A 23,726-nucleotide genomic window follows, 5' to 3' on the forward strand; every position below is an offset into this window, starting at 1 on the left:
GACTTTGTTTCAGTACATTCATATTATTTAAAGGGTTCTTTTTGCAGATATCGTTGGCATTGAATTCTTTAGAATTAGGTTTGTGTTCATTATTACTGAGCTTATCCTTTTAAACCTTTTTGAATATATAACAGATTGCATTCTCCTAAAGTACTATTCACAGTGTAGATGGAACATACAGAGGCATATTTTCCTTCTCTTCTTTTCCAAAGAACAGCTTAATAGTTAAGTCTAAAAAAATATATATAACTGCTTCCTCATAGCAAATGAAATACTTAACTGTTCGAGAGAATCACCTCTACAGGAGGAGATGCTGAAGAAGGAAAGATCCTCCCCAAAACATATGCCAACACAGTTTAGAAAATTATAAGATGCTCAGTTTCACCAGTATTATTTAAAGCATCCCGAAATTTTTTCTGATTAATTGATGTCGACTTCACATTCTGGTGGTGTAGTTGGTTTGGGGTTTCCCCTGTCATATCCACCTAGTAGACAGCACAGGACCTGATCTCATGGATCTCTCTGTACTATGTTATACCCTCTTGGCAATCAACTCTGTTTTTGGACTGACACTGCAATATGAAGGACACAACCTGGCCCTGTGTTTCACCTTAACAATTTTCAGTCTTCTGTAACCCAATGATGTGATATGCCATTTCCCTCTAGGTCAACTTCCAGTTTCAATGATGGTAAGACAATTTCAGCAGCAACAGCTGGACTGACATATACTAAAGGCTTCAAAAGTTTGGTGGATGTTGACTTTGATGTGAGATTAAAAAACAAGCAAACACGCTGAGCAACTCCAGAACTTTTTACAAAGTACCATCATCTGGAATGCCTTTGCTAATAATAGAAACATGAAGCAGAACTGACTTTTTAAGAAGTACCTCATCAGAAAAAACAAATATAGTGGGAAAGAACGAAGCAGTCTTCAGCTAGTATAAAGAAATGATCAGTACACAGAAGTAGAAAATGATACCATCATTTGGGAATGTGGCGCTTATAGGCAGTTCTCTGTTCACTGGTCTTAATTTTCAATTGCTATAATGATGTTATCTGTAAATATTTCAGATGCTCTAATGTTTTGCTATTACAATAGTTTAAGAAATATGGTGTAAAATAAAGAAATAAAGTTTATCTTTTTGATACAAAATTTGCTATGCACACAGGGAAATAATTCTATATTGTGCTATATAAAATGTAAGTGAATTAGAAGTTTACTCATTAAGACATTTTCATAGTTGATTCTCCATTACAGACATCACATTTTGTCTTCTTAGACCTTCTTGTTGGTGTTACAAAACATAGATGTAATATACCTAGCTGAATTCATCATAAAAATTATGGATAGAAGGAGTTTTGAATTTATTTTAAGAATTGTATCAACTATTAATATCTTAACAATTCACAAATACAGACTGCTTTCCATAATCTTGCTTGCCACCTCCACCCAAACTGCCCACACCAGCTTTTCCACAGAGCCAATATCTTAGCCACAGGGAAACATATAATTGGGCTACAGTCTGTACCTGAAGGTGTTTTCTGAGAAAATATCAGAGGATTCTTCTATTATCATACCAAAATAATTTTCTCTAGTAAATCACGCCAAGTTGGGCAAACGCTTGTGTTCATGGGAGTTACAGATGTCCACTATTTCTCATAATCTGATTAGGTTGCATGCTAAGAACCTATCACTTGCATGTCAGTCAATAAGAAGCTGACAGTACTCAACAGTTTATCAAAATCTCAAAAGATCAGACCCAATACACTTCATTCTTTTGAGTTGTACAAACGACTTTTGCAAGGTCCAAAGAGCTTTTTGATTTAGGATTGATTCTAACTAGTGGCTTTAACTCTCCAATGATAGAATCTGGTCTTTAATTTACTAAAAAGGCTTCTATGTATCTAAAAGATTCCAAAAATAGAGGGAACAAATTTATGCACTTGCACTTGTTGACATTCTGCATTTCCACCAGACAAGCAATCATGTAAATTTACAAATGACTTCACATGTGATTGTGTTTATGCTAAAATTTTTATACTCAAAATATAACCTTATTTATCTGGTTCTTTTTATACTACATAGAAGTTTTCTATATTTGGAAAGCTAATTGCTAGACTTATGATAGCGTAATAGTTTATCAAGAATATTCTCAGTAAAAACAGCATAACTAATGGTAATTATTACCAATGCATGTTGGCTGAATTCCACTCCAAGTACCATCTGCTTGACAGTATCTTCTTGAAGAGCCTATCAGAATAAATGGGGGTCTACACTGAAAGCTAACTTCAGATCTGTAGGTGAAACTTTTTCCATTAAGGTGTCCTTCTGCTGGAGTACCAGGATCACCACAAAACACAGCTAATACATAAAAAAGGAAAGAAAGGAATTATTAAAAACTAAACATGCTTCAACAAAAGCTCAAAAGCATTCTCCAATGTTCTAGCTGCAAGTCAGACATACTGAATATGGGTGCAAATGCGATCTTATCAATGTTCGTTCATCTGTGTAGGACTATAGCTCAAATAAATTCTTGCTAACAGTTTAAAATTAATTGTCATTGTTATTATAGGCATAAGACTTAACCTAAGAAAACCCAGACCTTTTAACTGAGACACTTCAATGCTGATTGGATTTGGATCTCAAAGTAGACAACGTTATATTGTAATGCTTCAAAATGTATCCAGTTTTCAGAAAAGTTGCCCTCAAGTGAGTAGGCTGTAAGTTTTTGCCTTCATTAAGCAAAAAGAAAAATCTTTGTCAGAGTCCTGACAAGACTTCAGGCACTGGAGGAGAAGAATCGACAGTTTTAGAAGAAGCTGCAAATCAAATACAAGCAAAATATGAGGGTGTATACTCGCCTTCAGAAAAGAAAAATGGATTAAGAAAACAGAGGAAGGCTTAAGGGTTAGGATCCTTATTCCCACCTGTTAGTGGAAATGAAAATAAAGAAAAGAAAGGAAAAGTGTAAGGGAAAATTTTTAATCATATTCACCACAACTCAAAGTCAGAACATTAAATCAGATTGTCAGTAAGGGAAATGGTGTTGGGTCCAATTAGATAATAAGAGATGGAGGTGACTTTTGGAGAAAGGAAGAAGACCATGATCTTGAATGGGTGCAACCACTCAATTATATCGCAGAGCATGCTTTATGGAAGAAGGAAAGAGGATTCTGTGGTAGTCCATATATTACCTGATCCAGCTGAATCCTTTTTAAACCATAAGAAAGAAACTGGCTGTAGTCTGAGATAGTTTGGTGAAGCCTATCAAAATTGTAGCAAGAAGACTTACGCAAACATTGTGGGATGTCTCCCCGCCATATTCCTCGGCCCTCACAGGAGAGAATAGCTGTGTTAGATAGCTGATAGCCTTCTGCACAACTGTAGCTCACACTGGCACCCCAGCGATAATCGGATCCTTCCACTTTCCCATAGAGAACTGGTGGAGGAGGACCGCAGGTGATAGCTGGTCACAAAGAGAAAAGTTAGAATTTCAAGATTTTACAGGATGTAAGAGAACGCAGTATCATATCTATTCATGCTTTTGTAAACAAAAGAATATTATTCCGCTCCAATAGAACATGCCTGTATTGCCAGTACAGCTGGTAATAAGCAGAAAAACAATTTAAATACAAAACACATCACCTCCAGGCTTAGGAAGTTCCTGGGCTCTAGGCCCACTGGAAAACAGAAGACCATACATCTTATGTAGTTCTTAATCTCTTCCTTACATATTTATTACTGATCATTGTTGGCAACAAGCTACTGAGCTAGGTAAATGTATTGTTCATATATTTTCAATAAATACTTGTATTTTATTTTAAGTAAATTGTGCAGCTTTATTTAAAGTCCTTAATATGACTGTATCTACTTTCTCATTTCCTAAGGCTTTCATCACAGAATGGACATTGACTTTACTGGTACTTATGTGGCTAAAACTCTTTATAACCCTTTGATGCAACATGGGTCTGATGGATCTATGATGTTTCCCAGCTTCTGAAAGAGTGCCAAAACTGATGAAACCTGGAATGACCAAGTTTATATTTATACATTGATTCTTTCAACAAAGAGTACAAATGTGAAATGATTCAGTGATTCCTACGACATGAAATGTGGTTAGGCAACTACATAGGCCAAAATTTAATTAGTGGGCTAGACTTACACAACACTTTAAAGCAGTGTAGGATAAGGTGGCAGTCTAAGCCTTTTATATGAAGAAGATGCCCTGGCTGTTAAATTTACTTCCTGAGCTGCTGAAGCAGTGCTCAGAATTTTCACCATGCTAGCTTATTCACCTTTCAGCTCCAATCTCTCTATGACCTATATGTTAGTACTTTTAATTACATATTTGTAAAGCATCTTTATGGCTGCTTATGATGACTATAGTACTTCATCAAGTGAACCCTCTTTTATGGAAAGTTTAGTTTGCAGGATCCGTTTAGAGAATTTTGGTCCTTTAATCTGAGTTAAAAAGTCCAAAAAAGGAAAATGGGTATTTTATTCTTAGCATTTTCAATTAGTGCTCTGATAATCTTACTGCAGAGTGGTTTGGTTCTAAGGCAGTCATTAATGTCAGTATTCTAACTGACTTTCTATCACATCATATGTACAACAGAAATAAAAATTGTACATAAATACTTATCTAGATGTTTTAGTTGTATTTGCATGTTAATTATCCCAGAGGATGCTTTGACAATTTTTCTCTTTTATAAATAAAAACACTTATTAGTGAGTTCCACAGTATCAGAACAGTGTTTGTGAACTTTTAAGTTCAAAAGCAAACCTTTGCAAATTGGTTTACTCTGGTTCCAAGTACTATCTTTTACACAACGCATGGTAGATGAACCAGCAGGCTCCATCAAAAATCCTGGATTGCACTGATAGCTGACGGTCTTATTAAAGGTGAAATCATTTCCAAACTGTATGCCATTTGCTAATGCACCTGGATCTCCACAGCTGATCACTATTGAAGAAAAGAAAAAACAGGATTTTTTTTGAATAACCATATAATGAAACATTGAAAGAACACACATACAATGCTATATAGTTAATGTCCCTTTATTAGTACACAAAACAAGAACAATTTTGATCAATGTATTTCACATGAAATAAAAAATTTATTCTTTTTTCAAGCTAAAAAAACCCATATTTTTTAAGATATTACAATATTCTGGGCCAACACTGCACTCAAATGCACTCAGTTCCTGAAATGAACTCTGGTATGCAGAGCAAACCAGCTCTACTGATACTTCAGCTTGCTACACTATGGCCATAATCTTTACTGCTCAGGTCAGACTTAGTGAACTCACAACAGCATATATATATACACACACATATATATAGCAATGTATCCAACTAGATAAAATCTGATTTAGAGCTACTAGCACTTCATCCTCTGTACATAAGCTACAAGAAGGCTAAAGGAAACACAGAAGAAACACCTATTTTTACAAACAATGCAATATTTTTAACATATGCATTCATGACGTAAACAAATACAGAAAAGTAACCAATGTATCTATCTTAAAAAGGTATTTCTGGCAACATCTAGTATGTATTAAGAAATGCATATCCCTTTAAGCAAATAAAATGTTTATGTATGACAAGAAAGAAGAAATAGGGAAAAAAGTGTGGCTTTTTAATCAAATCAAATAATCCTTTTCTGTAGAAAGGCTGGCCTTCTTACTACTTTAAAGGTTTTGATTTAGAAAGCTATTTCTGACCTGTGCAGTCTGGAGCAGTGCCAGTCCATGTGCCATTGGCAGTACAATGTCGAGTAGTTAACCCTGAAGTTTTGTAACCTTCCCAGCAGGCATAGATGACAGAGCTGGAGAATAACATTCCATCACTGTATATTATCATACCATTGGCTGGAGTGCCAGGGTTCCCACAAGATACAGCTGCCAAAAAAAAGTTTTAGAAGTCAATATTTCTATTGTAGAACTGAAAAGTGAAGGTCAATGCTTTTTAAAGAGCCTATCTTATTAAAAAGTTATAGCAAATATTAAAAGAAGATGTTTAACAGTTGTGTTTTTGAGTTAATATCTTACTTTTCTTTGATTAATTACAGATGGTAAGTATAAAAAATGTTCATTGGTCTCTTTCACAATACATGTGTAAGAAGTTAAGGGAATTAATATGATAATATGACAGTGCACTTGAATCTTGTAAATGTTACATTCCACCTAGTATAGTCACTGGACAGAACAAAGTTCATTTAGCACTTCCTGACTCATCTAATGAGTATGTTCTGCCCTTGGGTATGCTATTCTGTTTTCTGCCTGTCTACTAGTATCTCCATTTCTAATTGTAAAAATAAGTAAATAGGAATTTATGATCCCTCCTGTCCATTTCCATCTTTCAAAAGAATACAAAAAGTAAGTTCTGTATTAGCTTCAAATATTTATAGCATCTGTAGCCTTATATTAAGGCAACTGTGGTTAAGCCTCATATATCTGAGATTCAGACAGTGGTTTATTTGTGCCAAGGTAGATTTTTTTACCATGGGCCAGTCAATCATATGAGAAGAGTTTGTTTGTTTGTTTTGACTTTTTCATAACAACCTTTGTCTAAAGCATCTTGATTTGACCATCCCTGCAAACAGGACCCTGGAAAAAAGTATGATAAATTCCAAGAATGGACAGAAAACACTCCTCTTCTTATGAGTAAAATGAAATTATCATGAGGTTAAGTGATTAACACAACTAACTAAGAGTTAGGAAGAAATGTGTATCTAAATCAACCTATTTTCTTTAATTTTCCATGGAACACGAATTGCTTCCTAAAACTGGAAGGACATACTTAAACTAATACTTGCAGAGGTTTCAGGAACTGGCAACTCCTTCTCAAGAGACCAAAAGTGTGACCCCCTGAGAACTGAAATGATTTAGTCTAACCCAATTATCAGATCAAATGTGGGTATAACAGGCTTAAATTTAATGGCCTGGGATATAGAGGAGGCCAGATGTTTGCAAGCACATTTTCACATCTGCATAGCTTCAGTAAACATAATTTTGAAAAAGATGCAATTCCGATTAACAGAAAGTCAAATGTACCACATCGCTAAACTCGTAGTTAGTGGTAGAATTAGTTTGAGAGTTATTATAGCATCACAGGAGTAGTGACAGATTATGTTTCAAATGGTTATCAATCAACTTCAATATTTTTTCAACTTCAACTTTTTAAAGATTTGTTTTAGCAGAAATTTATCATCCTTAAGCAAGTTGTTACAATATCAGTTTTAGAAAAAAAAAAAGAAAATAATATTCCATTCACTTTGATAGTGGGAGCTATCAGAAAATCACATATAAGCAAAGGATGAAAGTGGACCAAACAGTTTAACTCCCTTAACTTTTTACACATGTAATGAGTCCTTCCTCCAACAGAAGCAGGTAGAAGAAATTTTACATCTTGCTTTTTGTGATTTTTGTTTCTAACTGTAAGTTTGCTTTGGACATAGCCCTGACGGAAAAAGCACATTTTGACATGGAAGAAGAAACATTAATGGAAGAAAGGAAAAAAAAAGATAAAAGAAAGTTTAAAAACTGCCTTCTGATCAGCTGGAGTACACTCTTTTTTTATTTATCTTTATAATACAATTTTAACACACAAGGATCAGAAACGATGATCCAAAAACCTCTGAAGATTTGAATACATAAACATACATAAAGAGTATAGAAAATACGATGTAGAGAAGTCAGCAATAAAATGTTCCTTTAACCAGTTAAATTAATTTGCGCAGTGAGTGTATTAAAGAGGAAACATACCAAAGACTACAGAATATACAAATCTCTCAAAAATCAAGTTAGCCAATTCTTTAGTGAACTGGAGGAATTCCATTCCAAATGCTAATATAAGAAATTAAAGACAATATGCAGGCACTAGCCAAGGTACAACACTGAGTTACAGAGTAAGAAAGCTTACATGCATTCACTAGGTCTAAATGTATTTATGGAATTTATAGAAGGACATAGTCTGCAGGTGATGTACATTTGACTGAAAAATAATTTGACATTAATTGACTGTAAAACAATCCTAACACTATACATGTAATACTTATTTTGCTTATTACTTTTCCTCATATTTGCTTAATTGAATTGATTGTGTTCTGTAATTCATATGTAATTCAATTATGTAATTCATAAATGGTTTTGTTTTAATGAAGTCATCTTCACTTTTCATGTACCAAATAGTTTCAACTTTTGAAGGAAAAAAAAACCCACAGTTAATTGGAACTTGAAAATTCCCCTGTGAATGAAGTAGTAGCAAGGAGCACTATGTTAGTGGGGATATGTAGTTCTGTCAGTATGGCATGTGTAACAGCATGATCAAAAAAAGATGCACAGTATTATTTTCCAAGTTTGAAAAACTCTTAACTCCTTCAAGAAATTACTGGATGTAAATGGCATTGCCTTTATTACCTCTAATGCCACAGATCATGCTCTCTTCTTATTCCCCACTGTATCTGAACATGGAAAATAGCCTTTGATTCAATTAACCTTTCTTTTTGTGATCATTGTGTCATTCAACCATGTCAACTGGAACATACAATCACTATGACAGCTAAACCTATGATAGCTATGTTTAGACAGATTCTGCCTCTGAGAAGCTGCATGACAGAAAGAATACTATAGGATGATTTTCCTCTTTTTTTTTTTCTCCTTCTAAAATGACAAATGAAAGCTCTATCAAGGTAAATTTACTCTTATGGCTTCACATCTAGAATTTCCTGACCTTCAGGCAGAAGGAAAATGAAAGAGGTGTATTTCTCATAATTATCTCTACTGTAGTGTTCTATGGGCTAGACTAGCGATGCAACACCAGACACCCTGATTTTTTCTGCTCCAGAACTACCACGGGTATCTCCATACCTTCCAGCTATCTCTACAGGAGTTCCAGCCTATCTCTAAATCATCTGTGCTTTTTGTACTGTGGAAACTGTAAAGGATTTGCCTGTTTGTTTTTTTTTAAAAAAAATTGTTAGGGCTTTTATGCAATGATACAATGTGATACCACTATATCCAGCATCTTGCTAGAGATTTGGCTGACCTGAGTCTAAACACAGGACTGTATGAGGTGCCTGGTAAACAATGTATGGGTATACTGATTTGCAACTGGTCACTGCAAACTTCACGGCAGCAACATTTTAAATTACTTTTGCTTTTGCGCACAGAGAGAGAACCACAACTCCTATGATCTCTATTGACTGTGATGCAGTGAATGATAATCTTCCATAGTCCACTACAATCTCAACAAAGGAAATGAAAATAGAACATACTTTAGAATAATTCAGTTTTTAGCTGAGATATGCTACTATCAGCGTATCCAAACCAAAACAGACGTATGCTTTTCTTTTATAGGTGGGTAGGTAAATGTGCTTCATATTTTGCAATATCTCACTGCAGTGAAGAAGATGGATGAAAGTGTTTCATACTGATACTAATTTAGCCCATTCCTTACACTTACCTTAACAATACAGAAACCATCCTCTGGCCCTGTGACTACACTACTTACTGGCCCCTGACCCAGGCTGCCACCTATACTAGATACAGTTCGGGGAGAATGCTTGCCTGTGCAGAACAAAACCACAGACTGTAAGTCTTTGAGGTAGAAAAGCACTTGATCTAATCTTTTGCCGATTACTCCACCTGGTGTGGTGTCTTGAACATCTTTTGAGATACTATATGCAGAAAGCCAGGATATCTCCTCATGATAGCCATTGAGCTCACAGAATTATTGAAACTCTAGCCATTTAAACAGTTTCAAGACCATTTTGCCTTTGCAGGTATCTCTCTTAAGTCTTCTCTACCATTTTATTGAAAAAGTATTGTCTCTTCCCTTGTCAGGAGGCTATATTTCACAAAATGTTTTAAGATTTGCCACTCAAAGCTGTAATAAAATAGAAGAATCAGCTTGAATATTTGCCCTACTTCTTGGAGAGTCCATCAGCTACCAGCTAACTAGCTTAGGTATTCTCATGTTAGTAGACAGGGTTATCTCAGCTGCAGCTAAACTAATAGGATTGTTACAGATTTATCTTGTATGACCACTGAATGTGTACAGTACTTGTAAGGCTACAAAAAGGGGACTGCAAAATTGTCACTACTTGGGACGGATAAAATTGGCCCATCAAAAATTAAAACAATGTAAAAGAGAGAGAAAATTGAATGAAACATATAGATGCAGGTACTTATCCATTACTTCCAACTATCGTTTGCTGACCTAGCACTGAGGAGTCACTATGTGATGACCTGAGCTCACGTCTTTCTGGACAGACGTGAAGTGAAAAAGACCAAAACCTGATATGATGACCTCCAAAGGGATCAGACAGCCCATGAGCACTCTAGAAGTTTATTACAGCTGGTCAGCCCAAAGCCTGAAAGAAGATGTGCTAGAGATTACAAAGGGAAATGCCATTTCTATGGCATTTCCATGCTGATTTCACTACCAGGCGCTATTTTAGTTCCATATATGCAGATCTTCACAGTTCTATGCAGGCATGACATTCAGTGCCAGTATTGATGTAAATCTAATATAAGCTATTTCTCTTTTTAATAGGGAATTTCTTAAAGAAGAAATAACAGTTCTCAGAATTCTGCAGAACGGAATTCATTTAGCGCTTCTGAGAATGCCTAAGCTCCTCTCTGCTGTGACCTCAGACCTCCTCACATTTTCTCAGAGCACTTAGAGTTGAAAACATTTAACATCAAAATTGCTAGTGAAAAAGTCATTGATGATTCTATTGACATTGTTGCCAATTTTGGGAATGTCAGAACTAGTGTGGAGTCATGGCTGTCAATTCTGAAGTAACTTCTGGCAAGTGGCAATTTTAATAGTTGCCCTTCTTTCTTCTTCCTGTCTCCTTATGAGGAAATAAATATTGACAGGAAGCCTTTTGAATGTTCTTGGCTGTTATTTGCTTTCTTTGGGTCTGTGGTGATATATATCAATTACCTCAGCAGATGCCACATCTGCCAAACAACCACAGACTCAAAGAAAGGTAATAACATACTAAATGCTTATCTAGCATGTGATTTCCTGACAGCTGGAATAAACATCAACTATGTTTATTGACAAGCAGAATGAACATCCGAGATAAAGCCAGTTCTAAAACCAGTGGGTTTAGTCACCATGTTGTCACTGTGACATACCTTACCCATAGTGTGTAAGGGTGAAAATATGCTCTCCTCCTCGTCTCTTATTATTTATACTAAATAAAAAATAATTCAAAGAGAAGAGAAAAACTGAATGAAGGTTTGTTACTGAAAACATGTTCAAAGGAAAAAAAAACCAGCAGCATTTCGGACACCATTAATTGCTACTGACTGCTGCTATCATGCCACACTTAATGTCTTCATGTAGAGGAAGAAAGGACATTGCATAACTTAAATTTTCTGCTTCACAGCTTAAATTTTCTCCTGTAAATATTTATCCTGTGCCCACTGCCATTTTCATATAGTCATGGCGGGATCTACACTGACAGACGACCAGGCCATGCTGAAGAACACTGTTAAATGAGAATACTGTGATAACATCTGTAACTTGAAAACAGCATGAATTTGTTAAAATATTTTGTCCTATCTTCCATTTTTTCATTCAGAGCAAGAGATGACAGATACTGCAGGACTTGTCAGCTGTGCATCCAGGCCAATGAGTGAAATCAACTATCTTTTCAAATATTCTCGAAAAGAAAGAAATCATCTTAAAACCAACTCTATAGTCTTCGAGTATTTCTTTTCACTTCTGATACTGCACAAAAAAGTGTTAAAAACTTTTTAATTTTTTTTGTATATTTATTTGTATTTTATGCATAAATGTGATTACCAGAAATATTCTCTATTACATTTCTTTTGAAGAAGCTAGTGTAAAAACAGTATCTCTCACAATGATTAAATCTAACTTATATGGAGAAACAGTCATTCATTTGTACTTAGTTAAGAATACAACATTATCATTTGGTCAGTTCTTGAAGCATAGATATGACATGAAAGAAAAAATGAAAATCTTCTATTATTGTAACTTGGGTGACAGATTTATCACTGCATATTTTCTATCGGTAGCATTTGTTTAATTTTACATTTAAGCTGGGTACATACTCTCTACTGCCAAACTCAGTATTTGTTTAACTGAAATTATTCTCTCACAATATCTGCTTTATAAATACACACTACAAAACCTTGTAAGTTTGGACTGAGATCTTTAAACAAAACAGTAACTGCTTGTAAACTATTTTACACTACATTTCTGAAGAGCAATCTGAAAGCATATTTTTGGCACAGTATTTCCTGCTAATTAAAGAATAAAGTGTCATTAGCAAGGTATTCAGTTGAGTAATAAATCCTGATGGCATCAGCACCTACCTTCACACACAGGTTGTATACCTGACCAAGAACCATTAAGCAGGCATGTTCGTTCTGCAGATCCTCTCAGCTGATAACCCATTTCACATGAGAAGCGTAGAAGACTTTTTATTTTGAACTCATCCCCAAGCCTAGATCCATGAGCTGGTATGCCTGGATCATCACAATAGCCAGGATTATTTCCTGTAAAGCACGACACAGCAGAATTATTGGCACAGAAGTTATGTTTAACTGTAGGGGTAGTAAGGATTCTCTCTTGCAAATACTGCTACTAGCTGGATTGTTTCTTTTATAATTAATCACTTTTCTTCCAGTGTGTGGGAGTGAAGCCAAAGCTAAAGATAAAAATAACATGTCTTTTTAGTCTACTTCTTACCTCAAGTCTAAACAGAGCATAGAATATGATATAAATGAAAAAAATATATATAACTATTAGCACAGGAAGCAGCCCTGTCATTTTTTATCAGTCCAACAAATTTATCAGTTATCTTTTTGGTATAAATAACATTTTCTACACACTGCATTTTATTGTTCAGCTCTGTTACTAGTGATAACTTCTTAGGAAGTTGTTACAAGTATACTTCTTAGGAAACATATGTAATTCTCTTCACTCTTACTGTTATTTCATTTTTGTTATTAGAAGTATACTTGAAATAGATATACCAACAGCCAAGATTAAATGATACCTGGCCCCTCTCAAACATGTCCTGGTAGTGCTGATGACCCAGTCACTTGCCTTATCAAATAAAGCTGCTACAGGAAGTGCTACTCAAGATGGCCAAGGAGGTATGGTTTCAATATGAATTAAAATACACCCTGCAATGTGTGCATGAGCTCTACCATTCAGGCCACAAAACAGAATCCCATTATAGTCGTAAATGAGTAATAAAAGACCAAAGTATGAGAAGTCACTGTAACAGTCACACTGTGTAACTGTTTGTGAATAATAAGTCGGATTGTCTCAGTATCAGCAAGGTATTATAGATTTTGATGTAAAGTTGTATCTCTGCTAAATCTCTCTGTGTCTGAACTGAGGTTCATAATAATTCACAGAAAATTTTCTATTTTGAAAACCTTTGCTCTCCATTTTTAAGAATGATGTCTCTAGACTGAATTTCTATTAAAAACTTTTTCCAAAATACATCTACATAATTCCATTGGATAAACTCTATATGTTCTTATATATGTTTTTTTCATCATAGATGCACAGGACAAAATCTTGAACACAGTAAAAACAATACCAAACAGTTGAGAAAACTCAAATTAAGAAGCTCTTGTTTTAGAAACAAAAAATTGTATTTGGGTCAGAAAGGATGACTATAGACTGTGCAGCATAAGGTTTTCAGTGTATCAGGTTTGAGAGAGACATTTTGGATACAACTAGACTGTCTAACAAAAGGAGACTAAGAAGAAATTCCTGATTTCAAGGCTAACTTGTGGTCCCTTGTGGAACTTAGGTTCCTTGTCTAAATCTATGCTTGTAAACAGTGTGAATGTCTTGAGGCCAGCAGGTACATTCTGTTTACATTCATACTATTAAACTCTGTCTCCAGAACGGGTTGGCTCCATCTGGCATCCACCCCGGATCTGATCATTACCAGATCTTTTTCTTGGACAAAGCTAATTTTCTGCTTGTCAAGCAGAACCATGCAAGCTTCCAGGCAATCAAGACAGATGAAGAGAGTTCTAGTGCTGTCTGCATCTAGACACTTTTTTATTTAGCACAGTAGATGATAACTTACCCATTACTGAAAAATGGATGTGTGAGTCATCCTAAACAAGAATCTTCCTCAGTTAGATACTGAACACTCTCAGCTATCCGTCAGCTTAGAGAATAGAAGTGTCCATCACTTTATCTTTCACTGCATCAGGCCCCAGCTGATAACAAACCCTGAGACCATATTTACGCTATAATGCATTCAGACGTATATTAACATATAGTGCAGAAATAAACCAACTGAAGAAAATTATTACAGGGTTTCAAGCATTAAACTGGGACTTTTTTTCATATCCCTCCAGTATAAACACAATTAGAAGTCTTAGTTGTCCTGGGCCTAATAATTCTTTCACTGACATAATGAATACAAATTATTCATACTGTTTTTTTTTAATGGAGTCAACTCCTGAATACCTAAATGGGAAGTACAGTTATTTTTATAACTCCAAATGCCTTAGAGAATGAGACACCTTTTCAGTCTTTTTTGTTTTTTCTTTTTATTTAAATTAACAGAGATAACTTTCTCCTTTTCCTACAGAATCCCCCTGCTCCCAAGATGATGTCAGACTAAACTCAAACTTAGAAAGTTAAATTCTGCCACAGTAACAATGTTTTAGTTACACTAGATGTTTTTTCCCATGAGAGGAGATGATGACAGGCATCTTCCATGGTTTAAAAATCTATGAGTCAATAAAAATGCAATACTATTGAGGCCTGGTATCTGAAGAACCTTAGTGGTTAGTAGTTAAAATTTCTTTCCACTGGAATCAGAATTTTCCCCTCTGGTAGGACATGTTGGGTGACAGGACATGTTGAGTAAAGCAGTAGAGGGCTCTGACATTTAGAATTTAAAGTCTTGGTGCAATCTCAGATGTGGCATCTTTATACTGGATAAAAAAAGTGAAAATGACATAAACATGAGCTCAGGATAAGCAAGAAAAGGACAATTCTGTGTGGATACTATCCATGATTTTCCTGCAAAGATTACCTTTAAAGTCCAGGCACAGAGACCATGATGGCAGTGAGTCCTAAAGCCCCGAGATGACCCTTAAGTAATGTAGAACCAAGAGCGGGTCACCAGAACTTAGGGAAGTTCTTTACTCCTTGAGGCAGAAATGAAACCTTAGTGACTTAAATTGACTTCCTTTCCTCAATGCTTCAAGTTCTGCTCTGCCTCTTTACCAAATCAGTTTATGAATGGACCATTATCCATGAATTCTTATTTTGAGCTTTTTTTCAGAAGCACTGAATTTAAATATCTTGCAGCCATTTAAATTAATGACTCAATTTAAATTAATGAGTCAAGTAACCCTGCCACACACACCAATTGATCTGAAAATCTCAGTTTATGTATGTACAAGAACTAATTTAGGGAAGTTTAGGAATACAAAGCATGTCACAATGAATCAGATGAGTCTGACAGTGGGCACGCCCAATGGCTTAGAGGAAGATACAGGATTCTACTCTTCCTCATCTTGTCAGGTATTTGTTTTCTTATACTCTGAAGCATGTAGGCTTGTATCCTTTATAACAAAACTTCTTATTAACGTACTGCAGATATCCTTACTAGCCAATCCTCATCTAAGCTCTAGACTTCAGCAAAATCATATGTTTTACAACTCCTTCTAAATTTGCATAGTTAGCCTGGGCAGGAATAAACTAATCTTGCACTTCCTAAGAACACTGCAGAAGTTTCTGTTTGCCCATATGGCACTAATAAAGAACATTCCTGTAAGTGAAAAGAAGGAAAGCATTTAATGTAAGCAGATTATCAGCTAGTACCTTTGCTGTAGTGTTTTTTTAATCAACATTTTTATATGTGGCAACCTTTGCTTATACAAAGCAGCGTTCATACAAATAAAATTGAATAAATGCAAACATGTAAGGCAGAACTGTACCAGTGTTTAAATGTTATTTTGTGGCATCTATTTACTGCTGTATCCCATTATAGAATCTAAACAAAGAGCAAGGCTAGCAAAGTAATGACAAAGAGAACGATGGAAAATGTGTTAGAATATTTCAATAAATGGCTACAAATCAGTTGAGTGGCTATTGGTGACATTAATAACACCTGGAGAAGAAACAAAACGTAGATCAGTCTGGAGTTAAAAATTGCTCAGAAACAGCCTTATTCATTTAATTGTAAGGTCACATTTAGCTGACAGTTGGTGTAACTACCTGAACAGTGAGGGAGAGCTCCACTCCAGCGGCTGTCTTCTTGGCACTCCCTAGTAGAATTCCCTATGAGACTTCGACCCGCCGTGCAAGAATAGCGAACTAGGGAGCCATATGTAAATTTGTCTCCTGTAAGAACTGCATTGGCAGGTACTCCAGGATGTCCACAAGAAATGACTAAGAAAGAAAAGAGCACAATATATTACAATGTTTTCATGCCATAGAAAAAGCCTGTTAAAACCTTTAAATATGAGGTTAATTCCACAGAAAATAACACTGGGTTTCTACACCTTCATATCTTTAGTTTTGCTGTCGCTGTAGATGATTTACTGGTCACTTTTAAGAGTAGAGGCAAAAATTACCTGTAAAACTAACCTCTCCCATTTAGCCTTCCTTTGTAATATACAGAGATCCCTTTCCTCACTCACTCCCACTCACTATCCTAACTCTTACAAACTGTACACACAACTTCTTTTAAGGCCTGGAAAGGATAAACAAAACTGAGGTAAAGTTGCAATGTTCTTTCATAGTATAGATGTGATAATGATAAGTAGATTTATTATACCTATACAATAACTACAAGCAATTTAGGCAGCTACAGAGAAATAAAAAATTAAACCTGTAGTATTATCACAGCAGTGTGTGGCACTAAAATGAACAACAGGAAAAGGAATTACCAATCATTTTGGTGAATTATGAATCATATTTAAGTTTATGTTAACATATGCATTTTGTTTGAGAGAAACTTTCCATAAGCAGTTTTGGTACAGAATAACTTGCAAGCAGATAGTTCAGATCTGTCATACAAGGAAGCATAAGTCATCTTTAGGTGTACTAGAAATCATATTCTGAATGCTGTTAGTGTAAAAGCTAGGTCACCCAAAAGAAAAGAAAGGCAAAGAAGACCTTTTATATGACCTTAGAGAATAGTCTTGCAACTTAAAACAGGGAACACGAAATAAACAGATCAGTTGAACTTTATCAGACTGACAAGTTACTTTAATACATGATCTATGGGTCACACTTTTCTAGAAAAAAAGCAAATGACTGTAAACTATGAACAATTTCTTATGGCTATTACTCTTGACAACCATTGTAATTGTATGCAGTACGCTGGGTCCCATGACAACATCAAACTGACTACACAGTGGACTGCTGCCAAAAGGCATGGTCCTGACCTCTCTTCCACAGCTGTGTGTTTCAGTTGCTTTCCCTGGGCTGGCACAAGATTTCATCAAGCAAAGGGTAAACCAAATCAGGAAAGTGATCTGGCTGAACAGTAATCCCACAGAACAAAAACAATGTTTAGTTTTCAGCCAAATCAGTCACCCTAACGAGCTTGCTGCAGCATCATGTAAATGCTAGTCCTGACACAATTCAGGAAGGAACTGTGGTAGGTAAAGAGGAAGGGAAGGAGGAAAATCAGACTTTTGGGGAGACACTCACACTTAGGTCATCTTAATGTGGCTGTACAATGGCTTTTAGTGCGCAGCATGAAATTTTCCCGGCTTGAGAAGACAGAAAGAAGCATCCACTTTAAGCAACACCACTTACAGCCTCACATATAAAAGAACAGTGTTTTTCTATTTTTTCACTGTTGAACAAGAATTGTTCATGATAAAAATTTCAGAAAGAACTTTGTATCCATTTTAGGTTTGAAATTTATCTTACCTGTCTCTCCAAGCATTTTGCCCTACCACTCAAAACAATCTTACGCTTGAAAAAAGAGAGGAGATTATCATTGATACCTCTGAAAATTAAATCTCTCTCATTGTACTTGAAAGGACTTTATGTGACTTTATCCATGAATAGATAAACAGATCATTCTCATAGAAAACGCTCTATTCATTTCAGTGAGAGTTTATCTCAAGGAGAAAATGCAAAATTTGTCCTGTAGATATTTAGGATTCAGATAATGTTTCAGTCCATCAGCAGCAAATGACTGCTAACCCAATAGGCAGTTGAGGAATTTAGGCACCTCCCAGACTTATTTGGAAATTCCCATGCCCCAGCCTCCATCGGCAGTCACCACAGCAAGTTTAGGACTTCCTGTTCTGAGGAGATGGACAACTAAAACTTTACTGAAGCTCTGTCTAAAGACAGAATGACATATAAATGCTATCAAATTTCCAAAATGCTTAATGTGGAAAGGTGGGTAGCTATTTTAGGTGATTTAGATGCCCCATCCTCTTCTGCTCCTTCCATAAGGAATGTCCCTTCACACTGGAATCCCACTCCCGGAAGTAGGAAGAGATCACAGATAGACAAAACTGGGCCAAGGACTTTCATAACAATTTTGTTAAGATTCAAATCAAGAGGCATAGACTTGGGTCAGTAAAATATTCTTACCAAATGAACATATTTATACAGCTATTTTGTATTTAAAATGTTATATTTTGCCTAGGTATTTTGTTACTGAAATCTGAATAAACCTAGTTTGCAGATTATAGGTCTGATTGACAAATACTAGAAGTGTAAACTCTTCTGAAAACCAAAACAAAGCTGCTTTAGGTCATGTGGATATTAGATATACAGTAGCAGGAAGAAATAAAGCATCAGTCAAAAACACTGTTTATAAACAGAATCACTAGCATAGTAAAACTTATTGATCTGATTAGTATATAGATATAAATTCATAAAATAAATCATTTAAATAAACAATCACAAATCTGGAAAGAAAAAACATTAAAATCATTTGCAAACTGATGCATTTGCAAATTAAAGCCTTAATTTCATTTATGTTTTCCTACAATTTCATTATAATTCAGAGTCCTAATGTCAAAAAATTAATGGTGATCAGAGAAGAGAAATACCTGAACAGAAAATGAAAGCCAATTAAATTGTTAGTTTCTAGAGATCTGAAACTCACTGATCTGATTATAGGAGCTAACAAAACACTCCCTCCCTCTCTGAGGGAAAAAAAAAGTGACGGAGGAAGGACAAAGTAATGTTATGAAATGTTCCCTTTGAGCAAAGTTTTCCTACAAAGCATTTCATAGCCTTTTTTCTCAAATATACACTACAATACAATGTCAGAAAAGAATAACCGTGAGATAATCATTAATGGTCTTAGATTATCAGTCCCAATGATAATATGTAAGTAATGATTTTAAGTTTCCCTAGGTGTTTTCAGATATCATAAAAATACAGTAAATAGGCAAATTAATCTTTACTTTCTAGCATTTCACGTTATACGTCCATACTTCCCTCTAAAATCATTTTTACATTAATAACTAAAAGTTGTATGGCAACTTGCCTTAATGATTACTCACTGAATTATACAATTTACAATATGTTGCTCATAAAATCCAGTTTTGGCCCCCAAAACATGACTGCATTTTTTCAACATTTAGTGCCTTTGTGACTAAAAAGTCATGCACCATTGTTTAATGTTAATCTATCTGAATGAATACTTACACAAACACTTTGGTAGTGATCTATCCCACAAGCCATTAGCTTTACAGGTCAAAGCAGATGAGCCCAACAGATAAAATCCCTTCTTGCAATGGTATGCCACACTTGTTCCATATTTGAAACTTTCAGGGTAATTCTGCTGTCCATGCCGAATAGCATTTTCCACAAAGCCAGGATCAGAACAGTTTACCACTGTAAGACAAACAGAGCGTTCATCGCCAACACATAACAGCAACATCAAAAACAAAGTTTAACAGTGAATTTTTGTTACTTCACTAGCAGCTTGTAACTGTGGTACATTTCACCTCGAGTCTTCAATTTTAACTTGATTTTAGTAACAAATATCAGATATTTTCCCTCCAAAGCCTTTTTGCTTTGAAATAAATAGTATGATCTTAGTCCAGTTCTTACAACAGTCTTGGCAGTGCAAATGGCTGGAAGCTAAAAAAGAACTTGGAGGAACTTTTAATCTTTTTCTTGGTCAACTCGGTTTGGCCATCTATTTAATTTTAATGAGAGGAAAGCAAAATGAAAATCAAACCAGTACACAGTTTAAATAACACTTAAGTATTTTCTTTTTACATTTCCTGTAATGAGAAAAATACCTTCTAACAGTAACAAGATCATTTTCTGTTATTAATCTGTAAAAGAAAATAAAGAGATAATGATGAAAAATGAAATATTTAATTGTGGGGAGTGACTGAGCAAATGCATCAAGAAGCATTAAGTTATTTTTCAGGTAGCAGATAGAAAGCTAACAAATTATGTTTTTTGCCATGAGTGTCTAGTTTTTGTGTAACGTATATCCCTCCTCCCCAAAATTTCCTTTTACTCCCTGCAGTGAAGACTATGGTTTGTTGATAGAAGATTGAGATGAGACACTGAGATCTCCATCACAAACTCTCAGCTTTGTTGTCTATCCATCTGACAGCTGTATGAAAAGTTATTAATGCCGCTTCCTCCTCCCCCACCTTCACTCTAAACATAATGATGTACATAAGAAAAGATTCAGAAAATGATTAGCATTGTAAGGTACAGATCATCAAAGAGTGACAGGAATCTACCTTTTGAGAATATCTAGTCTCCATTAAATCTCAATAGAAAAGAAACCTGTCTGTCTTTGAGTGGAGAAGAACATCAGATACATCATCATTTAAGAGGTAAGACAGAGAGAGTCAGTAATGTACTGCTAAGGATATTGCAAAGGTTTTTTGTTTTACTTCTGAATCATAGTTTTTAAAAAAGTTAAATTTTATCATATATATTACTGATATTTACTAATTAGCTAATACAATAGAACAAACTTGCAAATGTTCATTCATTGGAAGAATACTTAATTCAGCCAGCAAAAAAAGTATCAGGACTTTAAAAAAAAAACCACTGGCATCTTACATTCTAACTCTTGGTGAAAATAGTTGAAAATATTTTCAATTCTCTTCCTCTTTTTAAAGCAACAGTCTTAAAGACATTAAATGTTTATGGTTTCAATCTTGTAAGGGTTTTGGACAAGAATATAGATAACTCTAAAGAAGGTCCCATATGAATTCAGACTTTTCCTTCAGAAAAATCATTTCAGGATTAGAAGTAATATTTAAGGGGGAAGGGGGAAAACAGTCTTTGGTATGAAGCGAATCTATTTCCAATTTACTGATTGTTATTAAAAGCACAAAAGGCACAATTATACAGAAATGCAGGTTAAAGTTTAAAAAGCATTAGGTATTATGACAATGTACATAAAGCCTTCAGTTACTAAGGCACTCTCTAGATTGATGAGAAGAGACAGGGTTCATGCAGGAGACCTGTATTTTTCTGAGTAGTAAAGCTGCAGTCTCTCCTAAGTAAAGCTGTTCCCTACGCATTATTATTGTGAATCCTATGAAATCATTCCCCAGAGAAGCTACATTCTAGCTTTTATTTCATACTACCAACATTTATTTTAACTCAGTATTATAACCTTGTAAGTGTTATATATAAATGAAATATCTACAAGTTAAACAAGTATATGTGCATTTACACTCAGAAGTAGATACCTTTTTACCTCCTGACTTTTTTTTCCTGTCTCTTAGAACATGCAAAATTCAAAGTCCAAAAATCTTACTGCTCTTTGGGAGTTGTGAAAGATTTGAGTGTTGAAACTTGTGGCTCTGTGCTTGCATTGGGGTACCCTGAAATTCCTGCTTCTGGAGATCTCTGTTTAAGTTTTAAGAGTACTATCAAGAGAAAATACTTTATTCTTTTTACATAACACAGTAAATACATTTCAGTCTTTGTGATTCCCTTTTTCCATCATTACTAATCGCTGCTAACCTACAGACTCAGGTGAACACCTCTGAAGTGCCTACTGGGAATGGGCCCTCTGCCCATGGTAACGCCTGAACTATGCTCCCACAATTCCTTGTGAATGTGAATGTGAATACGAATGTTCAGAGGAAACACAATTGCCAGAGAACATTCTATTCATTCAGTATAACAAGCAATTAAGCTATCATGCCCAGGGACTGTTTCATTTAAAAATATAGATAATATGTTTAATTTCAAATATAAAAGTGAGTGTTTAACGATCTGTCTGTTTAGCTGAAACCATTGTTCTTCTAAGGTAACGTGGCTGTGATCTCCAGTATCACAATACTACAATACTGGCAGGAAATCTCACAAATGAATGTCCATGGTTGTATAGGATATTTGTCCTGGTATAGACCTGAACTCATGTTTCTTCTGAGACCTATGTCTGTGCTATAATCAGTGCACCATTTTGCAATGAATCTGCAGACTGAGAAGTAGCTACAGCAAACTAACACTTTCCTATTCTACTGATATCTGCCTGTTTTAGCAACCATCTTCATTACTAGCAAAAGCAGCTCTTCCTTTAAATAATATCTAAAAAGATAAAAAAGTATGGAAATTAATTGTTTTTAATGACAGTATATATCCTCTGGAATAAAATAACACAGAACTGCAATAGTTCAAAGGTGAATTAATATCAATTTAGCAATCCTATTTAAGACTTGTTGGTATTAGAAATCTTGTCCTGATGCAACTAAAACCTCTTGCTACACTCACACAGATCCACAGTACAGGCATTTTATATAGCTTGCATTTCATATTACCCACATAACTCTAACATTATAAATTGGCCATAAGCAACTTAAATAAGTACATACACATTTACTGTGAGATTTCATTGATGCACATAACTAAACACATAACTAATGGAAGTTTTCATGCAGATGCAAATTACTGTTTTTTGTCCCCAAGCTACATGACAAGACTGATATTCGTTGTCTACCTAACTCCTGTCTTGCAATCTCAAAATTTCTTTCATTTTTTTCTCAAGAATCTCTTCCACTGTACTCTCTGTACTTTTAGTTGATTTTGTTTTTGTCTGAGCATTTCTCACCCTTTACCTCTTTTCTAGAGCTCCAGATGTTAACTACAAAAGTGTTACATTGCTAGTACTCTGGCTAAGATAACATGAATGTTCAAAACTAGTAAAATTAGAAGTAACAACAGTGCTTGTGAAGCTGTGGAAGCTAAAAAAGCTCCTCATTCATTTTCAATTTCATTTTCATATCATTCATTTTCAATCATTTTGATCCTACCTAAAAGCTAGCCCAGAAACAAAATGGTAGAGATAAATAAATCTGAAGAGTGAAAATGGAATGTTTGTGGAGGAATGATTTAATTCCTGGAATAACATGCACTACTTTCAAATTGTTTCATCCTCAAGCTTTTATGATGAAAGCCACAGGAGAGAGTAGGTGATATTGTAATGCTTAGCCTTTGTTTAACTGTTTTTTTTTTATCGTAAGTGTTTGAAAATTGAAGTATTTGGATATTAAAATATTTCCAACTTTTCTTTTTTTTTTACTTCAAAAGATTTATCGGGTTTCATTTCATTCAGGGAAGGGGAAAAAGCCATTAAAACCTGAATTTTGATCAATTAAACTCTTCTGGGTTTAAATTTTAAATAATGCACAAAGCTAATTACAGATTTTTTGCTACCTTAAAAAGTTTGATTCTTGTTTTTTAGTCAAGACAAAATATTGACAATGGCTGAAAA

General features: G+C 35.0%; 1 protein-coding gene across 1 annotated transcript in view; it reads right to left on the reverse strand.

Moving 5' to 3' along the window:
• Positions 1-23,726, reverse strand: part of CSMD1 (CUB and Sushi multiple domains 1) — a 1,240,345-nt gene that overhangs the window by 19,441 nt on the left and 1,197,178 nt on the right. The window contains exons 55-61 of the mRNA XM_026097018.2: positions 19,670-19,858; positions 16,256-16,429; positions 12,361-12,543; positions 5,725-5,901; positions 4,785-4,964; positions 3,294-3,467; positions 2,189-2,362 (exon numbers count right to left, since the gene is read on the reverse strand). Coding sequence (XP_025952803.2) covers positions 2,189-2,362; positions 3,294-3,467; positions 4,785-4,964; positions 5,725-5,901; positions 12,361-12,543; positions 16,256-16,429; positions 19,670-19,858 — 1,251 coding nt within the window. The remainder of the gene's footprint in view (positions 1-2,188; positions 2,363-3,293; positions 3,468-4,784; positions 4,965-5,724; positions 5,902-12,360; positions 12,544-16,255; positions 16,430-19,669; positions 19,859-23,726) is intronic.

This window comes from Dromaius novaehollandiae, chromosome 3 (genome assembly GCF_036370855.1).
Source record: "Dromaius novaehollandiae isolate bDroNov1 chromosome 3, bDroNov1.hap1, whole genome shotgun sequence".
Classification (NCBI taxonomy): domain Eukaryota; kingdom Metazoa; phylum Chordata; class Aves; order Casuariiformes; family Dromaiidae; genus Dromaius; species Dromaius novaehollandiae.